Genomic DNA, 18,184 nt, shown 5'->3' with positions numbered 1-18,184 from the left:
GTCCGTTGCCCTGTTTAAGCAGGAGGAGGTTGGAAGCGGAGAGGAACCACCCAGCGATTCCCAAAGTCGATCCCGTGCCGACGACGGGTGCCGTACTTACGCCAAACGATTTGCGGGATGCCGATGTCTGCGACGGAAAGTTTCCAGGAAAGGCCCTCTCCGGCCAGGAGGGCATTGACGACTCCCGTCTTAGGGGCTCCGAGACAGACTACGGATGTGGAATTGACGCATACTCGGCCGTCTTCGACCATCGTCACTTCGCCTGTTAAAATGTCAGAAATTTTGCAGGCATGCATAGGAAGAGGCTTTCAAACTCACCGCTGGAAGCCGATAGGCCAGATGGAACATCGACGGACAGGATGTCAAGGTTACTACGGTTGACCCAAGCGATCATCTCGAAAGCGATAGCTTGATCGTCGGTGCGCAGGTCCTCGAAGGAGATGTGGATACCAAAGAGTGCATCAACGACCAGATCAGGCGCAAAGTCAGAGCTTGAGAGCTGTGCGGAAAGGTCTTCCCATCTGAAGACACGCCCGCCAATCTTCTTGAATACATCAAGCTGTTTGCGGCAGCTTTCAAGTAGCTCATTCTCGTGTTCCAGACCCAGAACACATAAGGTGACGCGATGACCACGATTACGAAGATGGCGCGCAGCAGAAACAGCTCGGGCTCCAGTACGATGGTTGCCGGTAAGTACAAGGATCGTGGGGGCAGCAGCATCATTCGACAAGAGACCGACAGCAGCTTCTGCTATGTCTCTCCCAGCGTTCTCGGTAATCATATCCTCCGTCAACCCCAGCTCTGCGACTGCAATTTGCTCCACTTCAAGAGTTTGCAACGGGCTAACTGTGGGGCAGCTGCGATTGGTAGTTGTAAGGCGCAAAGAAGCTCCCGATCCAGCGGCACCGGTCATTGGTGACGCTGACACGGGTGTCTTATTAGGGCGAGGGCTTGTAGTACGTGATGAGCTTAGCTGGCTTCGCCCGATTGAGTTGATCTGCGGTGGCACCAAAGGTTGTCCAAGAATTGCGCTTCCCTTCCGAGACTCTCGCGCACGTGCCGATGTCCTGGAGAGTTCGCGGCCTGAATAACTACCACTGCCGAGCTTCGCATCGCTCCGTCCCTGGTCGGAATCTCCGTTCTCACTCTCCTGAGGGCTGTCGAGTACGTTTTCTGTCCAGTGGAGATTCTTCCCACCATTTGTTCCAGGCCTCGGTCTCCTATTGAAGCTGACCAATCGATCCTCATCCGCGGTAGTGTCGTCGTTTCTAATTTCCTCAAAAACTCTTCTTTTATCGAACTTGGATAGATTGCTTTCGAAATCGAAGTCGCCCATCTCCTGGATATCCGTTGCGTCCTCAGTTGCCCAGCCATTGGGATCTTCAGCGTACCCACGACCCCTCTTCTTGCGACGTCGTCCAGTAGAATCGGGAAAACCTTCCTTGTATTTTTGTGGGGTCTTAAATTCAAATGTGTCGGCCGGCTGGACAAATGCAGTCTGGCGCCAGCCCTTGGTTTTCGGATTTGTATTATTTGCCCCATCGTGCTCATTGCCGGCAACATTTTGAGGATGTCCTGTCCGACCACTCCGGCGGCTTCGCTTAGTCGTAAATTGTGAAGCGGCTTGCAGCGGTGCCAAGCCTTCATTGCCATCCAGCGCATCATGCGGCTCTTCCGTCTGCGGCGCGACCTTAGGAGCCTTAGCATTGTTGTCAACGTTCAGCTCCAGATTGCTGAATGGCTCTGTTAGGGCAGCCGAAACCGTCGCGTCTCCATAATGAGCTTGTTGGGAACCCTGAAACTGCTGGGCGCTCAGCACATTCGGAATGGGCTGGCTCTGCAAAACAGGCGGACTGAATGATTTGGAAGGCGGCTTTCCATAGCTGACAATCGCCGGATCAACAAACGATTGTTGAGTTGGAGTTACAGATGACTCGCGGGCATGTTGGTTTTCTAGGTTGCTATAGGTGGTCTGCGTCTTAGAAGGCCCCAGAGAGAGATCTGCAATGTCGGGAGCTTCGATGGAATAGGTAGGCAATTGTTGGCCGGTCCATGAAAGTGTCACTGAGAACCACAGTTAGATCGATACCCCTCAGTCTGATCAAGGCAAAGACACATACCGTCTCTTAGCATCAGACGTTGACCAATGACGTTGGCCACTACTCCTTGAACGCTTGCATTCGGTGGTGCTCTAAGCGTCACGAAGACATTGTAGCCAATAAACTCTGACGCCATGCCGCAGAACAGATATTAATCACGCATGTATCGCTCTTCTGATGTTTGAACAGCACGGAGGCTGCGAGAGAAGGTGAGGGGAAGTAGAGGAAGAAGGTCGTTGTACAGCGTCGCAAAAGTGAATTGTCAGGTTGCAGTCGCCTTGGATAACATCACGTGCAGAGTATCTTATCGATAAGCAATATGTGGGGCTGCAGAGCTATGCAGCCAGCATATTCATGTTGGACGGCGAAAGCTTGTCTTGACTTTTGTGTCTCTTCAATCAGTCCAGTAGGAAAAATCCTGGTTTTGGCAATTTAAAACAAGTCTACTGTTGTCCTTGATTGACCTAGATTGACTTTGATAAGTGCTTGGGAGAGATACCAGTGTCTCCAGAGACCAGATTCAACACCGTACACACAGTATCTAATAAATAAGTCCATTGAACATCACCCGGATATCGATATTTGCACCTTTCCTCGAAGATAAATAGCCCATAATAATAACATGCAGAAGAGATGGATGACGGAAGGCTAGACCATGCCGCTGGCATCACAGAAATTCCACGTTGATATTGTATACCACTCAACCGTATAGATGCTGCAAGAGCTCTTCGTCATCCAATTGACCGTCTTCATCAACTTCTTGATGCTCGCGAGGCTTTGAGCTCTTCGGAGCAAGAACATCGCTAATACTAACAAGGTTTGAGTAGAATTCTGTGACCTTAGGATGTACCATGACCTTGCGCGCGTCGAATCTGGTGACTTGAAGACCAGCTTTCGAGGTTGCACGACTCAAAGCGACATAAGCCTGTCCTTTTTCAAATACCCGCCCAAGATCGACCTTGACACGCTGCAAAGTCTGCCCTTGCGCTTTATGGATGGACAATGCCCATGCGAGGATCAACGGTACCTGTTGGCGCTGGGCTTGCACTTCGCCGTTCGGAAGCTCAATCTTCCAAGCCTCTGGTTGGCAGAGCAAGTGCCGCTCCGTTCCATCTGGCTGGACGAAACAAACAAGAGGCCATTTTCGACTTACCACAACGCCTCCATCCTTGTTACCAAGACCCTTCAGCTTCTTGCGAGCGTGGTTTAGTCTCTCATCGTCACTCCCAGCATCTTGCCCATCGGCGAACTCGCTCTCATTGTCGCGATAGTATTCGAATGTCGCTTCATCCATGAAGGCGACAACTCGCCCAATGGAGCCGTTGACAAGCGAATCTTCCATATTTTTGATCAGCATTACCTGCGCACCTTTCTTTAGGTGTATAACAGGTGGTGCCATGCAATTGGCCAGCAATTTTTCTCGAAACTGGACATCTTGAATTGTCCCTGAGTCAACTGCGTGAAAGGTCATTGTCTCGCCAGAGAGCCTGCTCATCCGTGCGCTGTTGGCCTGTTCCACTTCTTGACGAGTAGGAAATCTGAGAATAATATGTTAGTCTCATTACCGGCTGGGAATAACTGGGATAACTTACAATTCCGTCGCTTCAAGTGCATCATGAAAGTTCAGCGGACGGGACAGTGATTTGAACGTTTCGATTGTCCGAGGGGTCAGTTTACCCAATCTCATTTCGTTGAGCATTTCGGCGAACTCAGGGTCCTTTTGGCGGAAAACATGTGTGAGGAGAATGGTATGCTGGATCGATGTATTCCAAGTAGCCGCTGCAAAGGCAAACTTCGCCTCTCGGTTACTACCTTCAGGTACTGGAGGCAACTGAAAGAAATCGCCAGTAACGACGAGTTGAATGCCTCCGAATGGGCGACCATTATTTCTGATTCTCCGGGCGATTTCTTCAAGCTTGTCGAACAAGTCACCATCGACCATCGACACTTCATCGATGATGAGCACCTTGGTCCGAAGCCAGCGATTCCGTGCTTTCTGATTTCTCTTAATCTGTAATTTGACCGTTAACGAATATTACCAAAGCAGAGGCAGAGAACTGTCTAACTTTTTTGACCAACTCTGGAACAGGCTCTTTACCCAGCCCAATTCCTGCAAAACTGTGCAGAGTGACACCCTCGATGTTACAGGCAGCAAGACCAGTAGAAGCTGTGACTGCCACACGATCCGGCTCCTTTCGATATTTGCTCCGTAACTGTTTGATGATTTCTCTCATAAGCACGGACTTACCCGTACCGGCAGAACCGGTAAAGAATATGCTTTTGCCTTGGTTAACGACCGTGTCGAGGACATGACGCTGCTCATCACTGAGAAATAAGGACGCAATTTTTGGACGAGTTTGAAGTTGCTTGGAGTTTGTATCGCCTTTTTGGTTTCTCTTATGCTGTCGCCGCAGCTCTTTTTGCTCTTCCTTGATCGCACTGGCGGACTTGTTCCAGATAGCAGTGGGCTTGGGGCGAGCGGGGGTTTCTGGCTTCTTATATTCCTCGACTTTTGACGACTCGTCGTTCTTGGTGAGCCATGGTAATGTTCGACTACTATTCGGTTGCTGGAGGTGGTGAGGGGGCGAGGACGACCATGGAATCTGAACGCTACTCGACGGGGGGACGTGATCGTTGGAGACAGGAGGTAATTCAGGATATTTTATATCGGAGGATATCAAATCAACTGTGACTCTTTCCGCGCTTTTTGAAACGTTGTTTCCCGTTGAATTGGCATCCGACGTCACAGTAGCTTGGCCTCCAATGCTCGGTCTCACAATTTTCGTCGGCGGAATGAAGGGTTCGGGTTCTTCAAAGTCCAAGTCTACATCATCGTCGAAATCATTCTCATCGAAGTAAACAGCACTGTGTAGGGTCCCTAATGCAGATTCTCCAGCACTGCTCATCTCGATTTTTCGTTTAACGCCTATAGATTGTAGAGGTGGGGTCGGCTTCGGCTGTACGATGCCATTGCTGCGAAATAGATTGGACTGAAGCGGCTTCACAGGACCTGCGGAGTGGTCTTTCACAGCCTTCTTGAACATAGCCGCTTCCTGGTTCGCTCCCAAAGGTCGAGCTGTTGAGTAACGAGCAGTACGCGAAATCAGTTTCGGACCATATATGCAGTATTGGCGGAGTAGAACGAGGTCTCTTTTTGTAATTTTGGACACATGCATATAAACCTCGCCCTGTATGTGATGAAGATCCGTCAAATGAAAGAAAGACTGCAAAAGTCGATGATAAGGATGGTTATCTGGAACTTTTCGCGACCCAAGTCGCGCGTTTCAATCCGCAATGCGGATAGAACGCGCTGCATTATCGCACGTGACATCGATAAGGACTTGATTTTGCTTATCCGCATTGATAAGGCATCATTGTCAAGCGCTAGTTTTGCACCTCTGCAATGTCTCCCCCAAAAGCCCAATTATCCACTACTGTTATTGAGGTAGCCTGGTGCTGCTGAATATCGTAGCTACTCCTTGATGTGATAGCACCATTGAAGAACGGACTCCTACTTGAGTTCGCCCTTACATACATAGAACAATAAGATGTATACTCCGTACTCAACCAATGACGCAAGTCGTATTACTTTCCAGGACCATCCCCACGATTGTTCGAAACCCAGGAAGCAACTCAAAATCAAGTGGTCAATCCATTGAAGCCCTTCTGATTTAATCAGTCTTAAGGAGTAGACTATATATCCGGCCTTGATAATCCGAGAGTCACCAACATAAGGGTCCACATCACGTGATCACGCATTTCCCGACGCGCGCGAATCAAATAATGCGGAGTTTGGAAGTCTCGGTCCATTTCCAAAGCCCAACAGGCCTTGCAATCCTGCTTTGCCAATCATGAAGCATGGCACAGAACTCAACTTCCAGTAGGTACACCCTCAGACCAGTGTCCGTGACTGTGGCACTGCTAATATTGCTTCAGACAAGGAACGCCCTCTTGCGGGGGTGGTCCTCTGCTTTACCTCTATTCTGCCAGAACAACGGGTATGCGCAATTCCATGTTCAATTTGTCCAATTGGCAATACCGGCACAATCACTGACTGTCGGGGTCCTATAGACTGAGCTGGCCACAATTGCCAGTCAGATGGGAGCAGCTCACAAGTTCGACCTCACGTCCGATGTCACACATTTGCTTGTCGGCGAGATCAATACCGCGAAGTATAAGTTCGTCGCACGGGAGCGAAGTGATGTTGTTGTTCTCAAACCGGAATGGGTTGAGGCAGTACGGCAGTCATGGATGCAGGGTGAAGACACCGATATTCGGGCGTTAGAGCAGCAATATAGACTACCAACCTTCATGGGATTGGCTATCTGCATAACAGGCTTTGAGGATAGTATGAAAATCGTTCCGGCGCTTCCATCTGCTGATAAGGCTAACGGTCATTGTTAGTGGCTTATCGAAATTACATTCAGGATACTGCTGTCGCGCATGGCGCTGACTTTAGGAAAGACCTCACGAAGAGTGTGACCCATCTCATCGCGCGCAATACAGAGGGCCAAAAGTACAAATTCGCAACACAGTGGAACATTAAGGTCGTAACGATGAAATGGTTCACTGACAGCATCGAGCGTGGCATGGTTCTTGAGGAAACTCTATACCACCCTCTTCTACCACAAGAACAACAGGGTGTGGGCGCATGGAATCGCACAGTACCACCAGCCAAGGAGAAAGCTGCAGAAGCCGAGAATTCATCCAATCCCCGGCCTAGGAAGCTGCGCAGGATCGCAAGCACCAAGCTCGTTGACCAGAACGAAGGGATTTGGGGTGCTATCGTGGGTGCAGGATTCGAGAACAACGAGCTGAGACGGTCAACGAACAGCCAACCGAAGAATGAAGACGTCACATCCTCGAAAATCACGAGAAAAGCATCCGTTGTACAGGAAGCTAAGTCCTTCGCCAGCGAGACGACGTTTGCGGAGGCCCAGGGATCTCGTCAAGACACTTCTGAAGTGAGACCCGCTAGCAACAATGGTTTCCTGGATGGCTGTTATTTCTTCATATATGGATTTTCTCCCAAGCAGGTTTGTACCGCTAGCGTCTGTCCATGTTCTGATCTGACTGTCCCAAGACCAGTGTACTGCATCACCACCTTTCATACAATGGAGCTCAGCTCGTGAGTTCTTTAAGCGAGCTTTCGCGCCCAGAAATACCTAAAAGAGGGCATGGACTCTACAGGATAGTGTCGTATAAGACGCCACGGTCTGAGATCCCCTCTACGGATGATCTGGCGTTCGACTGTGACGTGGTGACCGACATGTGGCTGGAGAGATGCCTAGAGGCGAAGACCCTAGTGCCACCCGAATCTCATATCGCATGTACTCCCTTACCTGTATTTCCCATTCCAGGTTGGTATCACATTTGAACGACTTGAAACGTCCACTGACGGAGTTAGGATTCCATGGGATGAAAATCTGCTCGACCGGGTTTTCTCGCATTGACCTGCTGCATTTATCAAAGCTGATTGACTTAATTGGTGAGCCACTAGAATTGTATCAGCTTTAACGGATACTGACCATGTAGGCGCTACATATGACGAGTACCTAACGCCGAAAGCGTCTGTTCTGGTATGTAATAACTCGTGCTCAATGAATAACGAAAAGCTGCGACACACTTCCGAGTGGAAAATCCCAGCAGTCACAGTAGATTGGCTCTGGTCCTCCATCCAATCAGGACAGAGAAAGGCATTCGAACCATATATTATACAGAGGTTGTCGCAACCTGAAAAGAGCTTGGAAGTGCGAGCCGGCTCTCGCACGGAGCAAAAACATGTATCCGAGTCCTCTGATAAGCCCAACAAGACTGCGAAGCCAGACTCCCGTACTACGGAATCAAAGAAACATGGTATGAACGGGTCCACCAAGGGCACTCCTGTCGAGAAGCCGTCCAAACCCAGTAGCGAAGATGAATCAGTGAAGCCACCACCTACATACAAACGACCATCACAGTCAGCATCAGTCTCACCTACCAAAGAAACCAGACCACCAAACACAGCCTCGCCTTCAAACAAACGAAAAGCATCAGACCATGGCACAACCTCCGCACAAGCCGCAATCGAACTCGCCGTAAGCGGATTTCTCAAGCAAGCACGAGCAGCAAACTCGCGCTCAAAATCCGATACAACAGACCAAGAAAGCGATAGCCTCCGCCGAAGGCGCCGGAAACCGCTCCTCGGACGAGCACCATCCCACTCCTCCGCACAGGGCGTCTTCTCCCGCGCCAGCTCAATCGACACACTCAATGAAGACGGATGCGGCAGTGCCGTGGAGAGCATCAACACAGAGGGCTTCAACTCGTTCCTTACAGGCGGGCGATTCGAGCCCTCGGAATCTCAACGTCGCATTGAGGAAGAAGAGAATGAGGAGCCTGCAATGACGCAGCTGAACTACGAGGATCCAGATGCCGTCAAAATGCGCGAAGAGCTCTTTAGTCACGCTGGCAAACTGTCCAATAAGACGAAATCTGCCGATCAGGGCGTGATTGTTGGTGAGGTCAGGGAATTGGAGGATATTGGCTGGGGCACTGGTCGGAGGACGCGGAACGCGGTTAAGGATTCGGAGGGTGAGTTGTAAATGAGGTTCATGATCTGGTCTGATTTTATATGAGCTTTGCATCGCTTTTGGTGTCTATTTTTTGGTTTGTCCGGTGCATTGCATGGTATAATGGCGTCTTTTGTTCACTCGAGATTCGGGACATTAAGATTCACACCAATAGCGTCCACGGGGTGCGGATGTTTGCTCTCATGATTTGACGCCCGAAACTTTTTTGGCCTAAATAAATAGGGAGTATTATCCTCTGGAGCTCAAAGATGCCTCGCCATGCGCATTAGGCGAGAGTATTATTAGTACTAAGCGATATACACCGTCACTGATTGGCGTATACGACATTGTCTACAGTGAACGAACGAGCAACGCAGAGTCGCCACTGTCATAAGAGACGGGGAAGGATTCTCAAATTAGAAGTAAAATCAGGTACATTTTATAATAAACAAAGGGCTCAAGGGTACGCCGTTGGGGATATCTAGTAAGCAAAGATGGAATGGCGGCCGCTACGCTATTGATCAGCCGTAGAGACTGTATAGCGAAGGAGAACTCTTTCAGAACCCCAGGGAAATGGGTGCGGACAGGGAAAGACTGTACAGGAGTTTGAACAAGCGGAAGATGTATGAGAAGGGAAGGAGAAAATGCAACGACATGAGTCAAACAGGGGAAAAGAAGGGCGAGATTCACGTAGCGTCATAATGTTTGTACAGACAAGGACTCAGCCTTGCACGGCGGCCAGACCTCCAGGCAAGGGGGCGTCAAGATCAATATCCTCAACGGACCGTCGGTTCTCGCCACTATCCCGGAAGAGGTTTGAGAAGTATTTGCTTGCGACCTCGCTCTCGTGTTTCGTCTTGCTGACCTCCTGCTTACGTCTTCCGAGGTCCTCAATGCCTTGAGCGAGGCTGGTCTGCAAATTGCCGGCGGGTATACGGAGGATGCGGCGGACCTCAGTCGAGATACGAGTGGCATTGGAGTGCACGTAGTCCATTTCGGACAGAGTAGCAGCAAGCTTGCGCGAGAGGCGAGGGGGAAGTGTATGCGGGATTGACGAAAGCATGTAAGCAGTGGTCAAGACGGCTGTTGAAAGTTAGCTCGAGATCGCGTATAGCAGAATTGAAGACAGGAAACTGACCAGCAGCGACGATACCAGGTAGGAGGAGACGCCGCAAGTTGTTAGGCCCAAGGATTTTGGCGGCACTGAGCATGCTGTCTACCCAGCTGCCTCCGAAGGCTCGACCACCGAGGACTGTCACGGCAGTCATGGCAATTCCAGTGCCAGCCATCTTCTCCTGCCGTTCCCACAAACCGGTAATATCAAAGAAGTCCCAGATCTCCACCTCAGTGTCGACCTGCCTAGCTAGGGTGTGGCGGCGACCACGGCGGAACATTGCATCAGCACGGAAGTTCAATGGAGCGAACTTGTCCTCTCCAACATGCAGCAGACCAATGTTCTGAATGAATCCCACGCCTTGAACAGTCTTTGCCCGTGCGTAGTCCTCGCAATCAGCGACGGATGTAGCGATCTGCTCCAGCATTGCTAGTTTGAGATCCTCAGCGTACTGGAACGCAGAGAACAGGCCAGGGTACTCAACCCCTAGGTCTGCCTCGGACACTCGGGAGATGGTGTCCGTTAATGTTGAACGCGTATGGTTGTAGACATCCTCGCACGAGTCGTCAATACACTTTTCAACTTCATCACCGAGCTCGACCTGTTTCTTCTTGCCATTTTCAAAGGCAGGCTCAAGCTCAGCGAGCTCGTCGGTAACGCGCTTGAGTTCCGACTGAGCGATGTCACGATTAACAGCTGCTAAGGAATTGATATCCGCAAGCAGGTTGAGAAGATACGTTCTCGCAGGCGCGAGCTTGGAACGAGCGCGCTTCTCCAGGACAAATCGTCTGAGAGAACCCTCCAGGTTCTCAAAATCTCGAATCTTCTCCCTCTCCTTTCCTTTGTCCTTCCCTTTATCGTCAGACTGGTCGTCATCATCATCTCCATGAGGATCAGAACCTCCACCGCTGCCACCACCAGACTGCTCCATTTGGACGGGAGGCGCAACTGGGACGGCATTACTGGAAACAAAATGAACCAGCTCAGCAGCTTCCTTATACGTACGAGGACTGAGTTTGCCAATCTGATCCAGGATCATGCGTTCGCAACGTTGCTTATCACGAATCTGATCAAACCCATTGACAACAATGAAGATGTAAGCCTTCTCATGAGCAGCATTCAAGATGAACTCTTTGGCGGAAAGAGTAAAGTGGTTGGCGGCGGATACCACGAACACAACCACATCAATTTCCTCCTGCCGAGCGAAAACGGCCGTCGTCTTTAACGAGTCTGAGTTGAGACCAGGTGCATCGATTAAAGCGATATCCACCACCCCATTGTTGAGGAGAGATTCATCGATCGTTCGGACGTCCTTCACATAGACCTTGCATTGCATGTACTTGGAGTTGTCGATAACGATGTTTTCCAGTTCCGGGAGAGTGTACACATCGTAGGTACTTTCATCGTTGCGATTGTATTGCTTGTTCTTGTGTACCGCATGTACCTCCTCGACTCCACTGTTCTCTCGCGCATCGAGAACCTCGCAGAAAATGCTAGTGCAGGGTTGCTGATCTTCGGGAAGCACCTTGCGACGTAGCAAAGCGTTACAAAAAGTGGATTTGCCGGCATTCAAGTCTCCCGTGATTAGCACCTTGCTTGATGTGTCCTCGATTCTGTCCCGCAGAGAAAGAAGGTGTTTGATGCTCTGGCTGATTTTTCCGTCCAAAAGTGATGCAATCGAGGCCTTTTCCAGCGAATGTACCAACTCGGCCTGTGACAGAGCACCGAGCTTCAGATCCAACTTCAAAATCGAGAATTCCTGCGCAATCTGTGGGCTCATCAATCTTGGTTCCGGTGAAGGTCGGCGTTCGGCAGCCGCACTCGACTCCGCCAAGTCGTCGCTTCCGGACATCGTGGCTGCGCGTCGCATTTGTCCTGGCCGGGGGAAAGGCTCCGATTGATTGTGTTCACTTTCGAAATATGACTGACTCTGTCGTAGACCGGGTCTCTGCGAATCCGAGCCGGGGCTACCCGGAGCGCTCTGTACAGATGGATAGTGTGCTGGCCATTGGCGGTTCATATCCTGGAGCTCCTTCAACGTTTCAATCGTTCGGGAAATCGCACGCCCGAGTTTCGTCCGATTCGAGTTACTGGAAAGAAGACTTGTCAGCCACTCAAAACGAGTTGCAGCTAATTTGTCGGCACATACTAGAGTAGTTGATGAACATGGCTCGCAATAACCTGCTTCTCATGCTCGGCTGTATCAACCACACGTCAGCAACAATGCTCCAATTCCACTCCTTTATCATCCCAGCATGAACAGAACCACGAACCAGCTGGATTCCAATTACCAATACCGGGAGGTGTAGGCACCGGCGTCGGTTTATCAACCATCATATCCGCTCGCCACCCGGCCCCCTCATCACCATCCATCACACTTCCACTCGCGATACTGCCTCCATAGCCCGAATCCGCATTCAACGAAGCCATGAGAGCCGTGGCGCTCTCAGACGTCGACCCATTCCCGACAGTCATGTACGTAGGCGGGGGTCGTGGATAAAAAGGGTTGTTCTCCGAGGAAACATCCTCAGGAAGGTGCCGAGAGGATCCCTCTCCGGCCGATGCGCCCTTGCCGGGGAAATACTCCTGACTCATGACGAATATCGTGTGCGTTGCATCGACTTCGAGAATAGCAGGATGGAAGGGTGTTTGGCAGAAACGGGTTTAGGTGATGGCGATGGTTCCACCGGGAAATTTCATGACGGCAGGCGTTGGACTAGGCCCGAAAGGGGCTGGCGGCAGCATGTGACTCCCTCCCGCAGTAATCAATAATGGCCGCGTATTATTGCTCATTACCCCGTCAAGCCTCTGCTTAGGTGGGTTGATGTCACCGCATCACATTCACCGCAGGCTTCCATCTGATAAACATACTGCTGCGCATAACAATTGCCGTCTGTGAGGAGGCACGTTTAGTTTGCCCACTGTCTTCAATCGCTACATAGATCTGTCGTGCTCATCATGAATGTACGTGGTTCACCACACTACCTCTCGTTTCCCCACTTACAGGCCTCTTCTAGATCGTCGAATGGGCATTCGGGAAGCGCATGACGCCAGCGGAGCGTCTACGCAAGCATCAAAGAGCGCTCGATCGGACGCAGCGAGAACTAGACAGGGAACGAGTCAAGTTGGAGAACCAGGAGAAGAAACTGATTCAAGACATTAAAAAGAGCGCCAAAAATGGCCAAATCGGAGCCTGCAAGATTCAAGCAAAGGATCTAGTTCGGACGAGGAGGTATGTATAGCATAACTCCGGTCTTTTTTCCCTTCACTGTGTCTCTTGATTAATTTGTTGCTTGCGATTAGGTACATCCAGAAATTCTATCAAATGCGGACGCAGTTACAAGCCATTTCCCTCCGCATTCAGGTGCGGCAGCTGTTTGAGACCTGACGGATCAGTGCGCTGACATTGACATACAGACCGTTCGAAGCAATGAACAGATGATGCAGTCTATGAAAGGAGCCACGATGCTTCTAGGAAGCATGAATCGCCAGATGAACCTCCCCGCGCTTCAACGGATTGCGATGGAGTTTGAACGAGAGAATGATATCATGGACCAACGGCAAGAACTGATGGACGATGCCATAGACGAGGCTACAGGTATAGAAGGAGAGGAAGAGGAAGGCGAAGACATCGTGAAGGAAGTTCTGGATGAAATTGGTGTTGACCTCAGCCAGGCGGTAGGTTCCACTCAGCGGGCTACTTCTCATTCTTGCGCTTTACTGACATTTCTACCACAGCTGGGTGAAACCCCGTCAGATATTCAGAAGACATCGGTTGGCGAGACCAGAGTTGCCCAAGCGGTTGGAGCCGGTGGTGGGACTGCCAGCGATGACGATCTTCAGGCCAGGCTAGACAGCCTTCGACGGTAACGATACTACACTCGACCAAATTACTCCCTTACGCCTATACCGAATATCCACTTAGGAATATGTTCTATTGCTAGATGGCGTACTGGGGATATCATTAATGAGTTACGAATGTCAATAAATCCTTTTATCAGAGGTCCTGTGGTTTTGTCAGCATTCAGAAATCTACTTACAGTACGGCTCGCACGCTAGGTTGAAAATGATCTGATGGTAATCAAGTCGTGGATCTCTATGAGGAAAAACTAAAATTAGCTGGGAGGAAACAATTTCGTCGCAGTCATACATCGCCGGTGAAATGAAACGCTTGCCTGTATATTTTTCGCCGAAGAAAATGGAAGTCTATCACGCATTCTATGCGGGATCTGGTGAAACGCACCTCCAACTTCGCTAGACGAAATACTCGCGGGGTATATCTGGTCGCCTGAACAATTTGTCACCGTGATAAGCCCATTGGCCGAACCAAGGAAACGAAATCAGCTCGCTGAGTCTTGGTCGCTCCTTTGGGTCCCTTTGGAGCATCGTTCGCAGCGCGTCCACGCAGTCCTGCGACAAATCCTCCCGGACAGCCAATTCCTCGTTGATCATGCGCTTCCGTCTGGCATAAGCTGCGTCCCAACGGGGTCCTTCGTCGTATAGTTCGGGAGGCTCCTGCCAACGGCCATCGATAAGCCTACAAGCGAACTCGCCAACGGTCCTAATCTCATCGTCCCATTCCGGATCCTCCCAGGGTGCGTATCCGTGCAGCAAACAAAACACCTCCACAGCATAGTTCCAGAGTGCGGTTTGACGCGTATCATTTCTGCATTTGACTTGTGCGATTCCACGTGTTGTGTTTCTGACATGTCGGCGCCATTGTGGCTTCAGCAACTCGACTGCAACCTCTGGAGACAGTAGATATTCTTGCCAAAAGACGTAGGTGTGGGAGTTTTCCAGAAAGTCACGATCATCCAGCCCAAAGCCCATTATTCCAAAGTCGATGAGTTGTGTCTGTATTCAAGAAGAGACTGTTAGCCAAGCCCTGATGGTCAACTTCGGGGAATCGGAGACGAATTTGGGGAGGGAAAAAAAGAAGCAACAGAAGAAAAGCAAGCCTTGCATCTTCAACGGAACTGAAATTCTGAAATTTACTTACATCAAGATTCTCACCCACGAGGTAATTGCGATAGGACACGTCGTCATACGTGATGTTCATATCACGGAGGTAAACGATTGCTTCCAAGAGCTGCGTCGACACCTTGCAGGCCTGAAGCTCATTCAACCTTGGCTCCTTTTCACGAGTGCGGAGATGACCCCCTTCAATGGCCCAGACTTGGTCCGTCTCTTGCATTCCCTCTGAGAGTTGGAGTGTATCGTAATCGATACAAGCAGACATGACAATCGCGACCTTGTCCTTCTCAGTATAGACAGAGTGGAGGGTTGGAAACCTTGGGCTGCGAGTCAATAAGAGCATGATCATTGCTTCACACGGTATATAACGAACTTTTCCACCCTCTTCAAAGAACATCATTTCGGCTACATGTGACCCGTCACCCATGGCCGCAATGGTGTTGTGTTCGTTAATCTTGATGGCAAAGTTAGCCTGTCCGTGAGGAGTGTTTTTGTGGGCAAGGAACACGGTGCCGAAGCCTATATCAGGTCATTAGCTACCAGTCAAAGATCACCGAACACCCAGAGAAGAAACAGGTGGACATACCTCCAGAACCAATGCAACCAGATAGTCTCACCTTCCGACGAAGCTTGCGGCACATACCCTGGAGTCTTGCGTTGACAGTTGCGCGCCCACCCCTTGATCGTTCTATGGACCTGGCAACCTTCGTTTGGAAGGTATGGCTGTCAGGTCTGTGTTTCTTGGTCTGGTTCAGAGCGGCCGCGCCTAGGCCGTACTTGTGAGAGCACCGGGAGACCCGTCGTCCTCCCCTCAGATCCAGGCTAGTCTTCAATCGGCCCGCAATCACTCGGTGAAGAAGCGGGAATCTTTCTGAAACCGCACTCTCTGGCTGTATGAGAAGGGGAATAATTTTGTCCAACCGGCGGGTATCAGCAGGCATTCTCTGAGGGTTTATGCCCAAATCGGCGGTAGGACCAACACCATCCGAGTCAGTGTCGCTCCTGGTTGTATCATTTCGGGCAACAGTCAGATTTGTCGCATTGTTTGCATTCGTGCCATTCGTTCCATTCGTCCTATTTGTTCCGTCCGTCCCAGAGTCGTCGGGATTGAAGACCGGACTGTTCTGGGCGTATGAAAGTGCATCTCCCCGTGGGGTGACGCCGCGTGGGGTATATGTGCCGAACCTGAGCCCTGGGCTACCTGCAGCAGCTTCTTTTGGGGTGTTGTTTGAATCTGACATCCTAGCATATGCAAAAGCTGAAAAGGTCGTGTAAATAAAAAAGTCAATCTTGATGTGATGTTTCCTGGAATCTTCCCACAATCATACGCGGGGAATGCGTATGCTATATACCCTTGAAACGACATCTCTACCTTCATAGATTGCTTTCAGATCGTCTATGCCGCAGTCCAAAATTAGAACATTGATGAAGTTATCATGAGCCGGAGGTTGGTCCATTGTTCTGTGGTAGAGGGCAATACTCAAAGTTGTAGTTGATAAAGACATTGACCAGAATAACGAAATAAGCAGTGTCAACAAAGGGTTTCATGTTGAAATTTCGCTGAGTTCTAGACAAAGAGATTGCGGACATGGAGATCCTCTCTCATATGGAAGTCATTGTCCTCTCACAATTTGAAAGGGCTCTTTGGACACTCTTCAGCTCTTTACTGATTTCACAGAACAGGGTGCTCTCTTGTTGTGGTCTCCGACTGATAGAGATCTTAAGATTAGAATGACAAGGGAGCGTTTAAATTTAGATATTGTATGACAAAGAGCATCATTCATGCTATTATAATCGGACCTGCCATGTAGCTATTCTAAGTCAATCTTTGTTGATCTCCAAGGGCGTCCAGTTCCGTAACCCAGGCAGACAATGTCAAAGGGATCATCCATGAACCGGGACTTTTATTATTCGCCAATGGGCGTTCAAGAGTTAGTACTTTCAAGGAGGACAACTACAGTGTTCGTTCCTATTCATTTTCCTATTAGTTGTGTCCCCGCCAGGATATATCTCGCAATAAGACCACATAAGATGTCAAATGACTACTGATTTGAGGCCAGCATTGCTGCTAGTAAATCACAGTATTACAGTCCAGTTCAAGTCTTTCTAATATATATATAATCAATCAACTGACAGGACGATGAGGGCTGGCTCAGTCTGTCAGGGCAAAAAAAGGGTAAATTTTGCACACCAGAGTAACATAACCACTGGCCAAACGCCATTCACTCCTGTCCAAGGATTACTCCATGACTGATGACTATGAGCGATATTTTCGGTCAAGTTGGGGCCAAAAAAACAAAAACAAAAAAAAAAAAAGAAAAAATCCTTCTTGCAAGCCACAGCAATCATGGATGACTTGCCCTGCAGGTATTCAGTATCTCCAAGCAAGTCAAGAAGACTTGAAGAAACCAGGGAGCATATCCACTTGACATGTGGTCTGTGGGACCACAGACTTGCATGGTTATCCACTGATTACTACCGCAAGTCAAAGGCAAGGATACAGTAACTAGTTAGTTAGCTTAAATCATGATGACTATGTACGGTGGATGGCTGATGAGGATGACTGCACAAAGGCGCGATGGTGCCTGCTTTGAGCGTCTCTTGGCTGCAGGATCGAGCGGCACGGAGTGCTCAATCCTCCCTACTTGCACGTTCCCATCCGCCAGTCACGGAACGAAGGCACTGTCATCAAACAAAATCCAACACTGGGTGTAGGTGATGTTGCAAGGCAGACTAGGCTGCAATTCCAGCAGAGCCTCGTGGAAAAAGCAACTCATCATTTTGGAGGCCGGCCGTGATGGAGCTCCACGGTAGTACAGGGCATCATCATCCACAGTTGCAGGAATCATCTACATCCCCAACATCGTATTCCGGTCAGTCAAATTGATGCTTTGCTTACTCTCTGATCTAGACCAACATTGGCGAATGTCCTCGATTCGTCGCTGGTTTTACTCTATGCTATGTCTCCTGCACAGCCACTGCTTTGCGGCTGAGGCCTCCACGACTGGGAGGAACAGCCTCAGCAACCAGGCCAGACCTTCGCAGTGAACTTGCCCGGGCACGTTCTGCGCCCCATTACACTCGTGTTTCTGATGTCTGAGATGCAGCTCTGTGACACCTCTGGTCATTATTTTGTTATCATCGACGAATCATCCACCTGACCAGTGGGACTTGCCGATGAGTTCATCCCCTCCAGGGTCGAAAAATTTTCCTGTCGCGTGTGAAGAGAGTGCAGAGCAAATGACAAGGCAGAAGCGCATGGATACTTCACACCCTGAAACCTGAGTGGTCACTCAGCAGCCGCCTTTTGGCATTGAAAAGACCGAAAGAGCCCCTCCAGCTCCTGCTTTCTGCCTGGAGCTTAAAGATGTCTCTGTGTCCTTTCCATTAGCCTTGATGTTTATGGTCTCATCGTTATCTCTATATGCCATTAAGTGCCCTTGACT

The 18,184-nt window shown here is 49.9% G+C and overlaps 6 protein-coding genes across 6 annotated transcripts, besides 1 other annotated feature; 2 read left to right on the top strand and 4 right to left on the bottom strand.

Annotated features, from left to right (window-relative positions):
- Positions 1-14: 14 nt before the first annotated feature.
- Positions 15-2,235, bottom strand: NFIA_073680 (mRNA decapping enhancer EDC3; the record flags this gene model as incomplete). Its single annotated transcript, XM_001259348.1, has 3 exons — positions 15-262; positions 319-2,064; positions 2,121-2,235. The coding sequence occupies 3 exons, from the start codon at positions 2,233-2,235 to the stop codon at positions 15-17; spliced, it is 2,109 nt and encodes a 702-aa protein (XP_001259349.1).
- A 564-nt stretch (positions 2,236-2,799) lies between these two features.
- On the bottom strand, positions 2,800-5,143 carry NFIA_073670 (DEAD/DEAH box helicase; the record flags this gene model as incomplete). The annotated part of the gene is made up of 3 exons (XM_001259347.1): positions 2,800-3,637; positions 3,692-4,110; positions 4,166-5,143. The coding sequence occupies 3 exons, from the start codon at positions 5,141-5,143 to the stop codon at positions 2,800-2,802; spliced, it is 2,235 nt and encodes a 744-aa protein (XP_001259348.1).
- An 814-nt stretch (positions 5,144-5,957) lies between these two features.
- On the top strand, positions 5,958-8,683 carry NFIA_073660 (BRCT domain protein; the record flags this gene model as incomplete). Its single annotated transcript, XM_001259346.1, has 8 exons — positions 5,958-5,979; positions 6,036-6,097; positions 6,171-6,447; positions 6,504-7,135; positions 7,183-7,459; positions 7,507-7,587; positions 7,635-7,678; positions 7,820-8,683. 8 exons carry the CDS (start codon positions 5,958-5,960, stop codon positions 8,681-8,683), a joined length of 2,259 nt encoding a protein of 752 aa, XP_001259347.1.
- Positions 8,684-9,371: 688 nt separating this feature from the next.
- NFIA_073650 (mitofusin) lies at positions 9,372-12,359 on the bottom strand (the record flags this gene model as incomplete). Its single annotated transcript, XM_001259345.1, has 4 exons — positions 9,372-9,733; positions 9,789-11,854; positions 11,914-11,962; positions 12,056-12,359. 4 exons carry the CDS (start codon positions 12,357-12,359, stop codon positions 9,372-9,374), a joined length of 2,781 nt encoding a protein of 926 aa, XP_001259346.1.
- Positions 12,360-12,722: 363 nt separating this feature from the next.
- NFIA_073640 (ESCRT-III subunit protein DID4) lies at positions 12,723-13,634 on the top strand (the record flags this gene model as incomplete). Its single annotated transcript, XM_001259344.1, has 5 exons — positions 12,723-12,728; positions 12,782-12,996; positions 13,068-13,128; positions 13,182-13,442; positions 13,503-13,634. The coding sequence occupies 5 exons, from the start codon at positions 12,723-12,725 to the stop codon at positions 13,632-13,634; spliced, it is 675 nt and encodes a 224-aa protein (XP_001259345.1).
- Positions 13,635-14,018: 384 nt separating this feature from the next.
- NFIA_073630 (Protein kinase domain-containing protein) lies at positions 14,019-15,979 on the bottom strand (the record flags this gene model as incomplete). The annotated part of the gene is made up of 3 exons (XM_001259343.1): positions 14,019-14,618; positions 14,764-15,257; positions 15,325-15,979. The coding sequence occupies 3 exons, from the start codon at positions 15,977-15,979 to the stop codon at positions 14,019-14,021; spliced, it is 1,749 nt and encodes a 582-aa protein (XP_001259344.1).
- Positions 15,980-17,027: 1,048 nt separating this feature from the next.
- Positions 17,028-17,061: a microsatellite.
- Between the last annotated feature and the right edge of the window lie 1,123 nt (positions 17,062-18,184).

The sequence above is a fragment of the Aspergillus fischeri genome, genomic scaffold (genome assembly GCF_000149645.3).
Source record: "Aspergillus fischeri NRRL 181 1099437636264 genomic scaffold, whole genome shotgun sequence".
In the NCBI taxonomy this organism is placed as follows: Eukaryota; Fungi; Ascomycota; class Eurotiomycetes; order Eurotiales; family Aspergillaceae; genus Aspergillus; species Aspergillus fischeri.
Note: the sequence above shows the minus strand (reverse complement) of the source record. Positions and strands in the feature narration are given on the sequence as shown.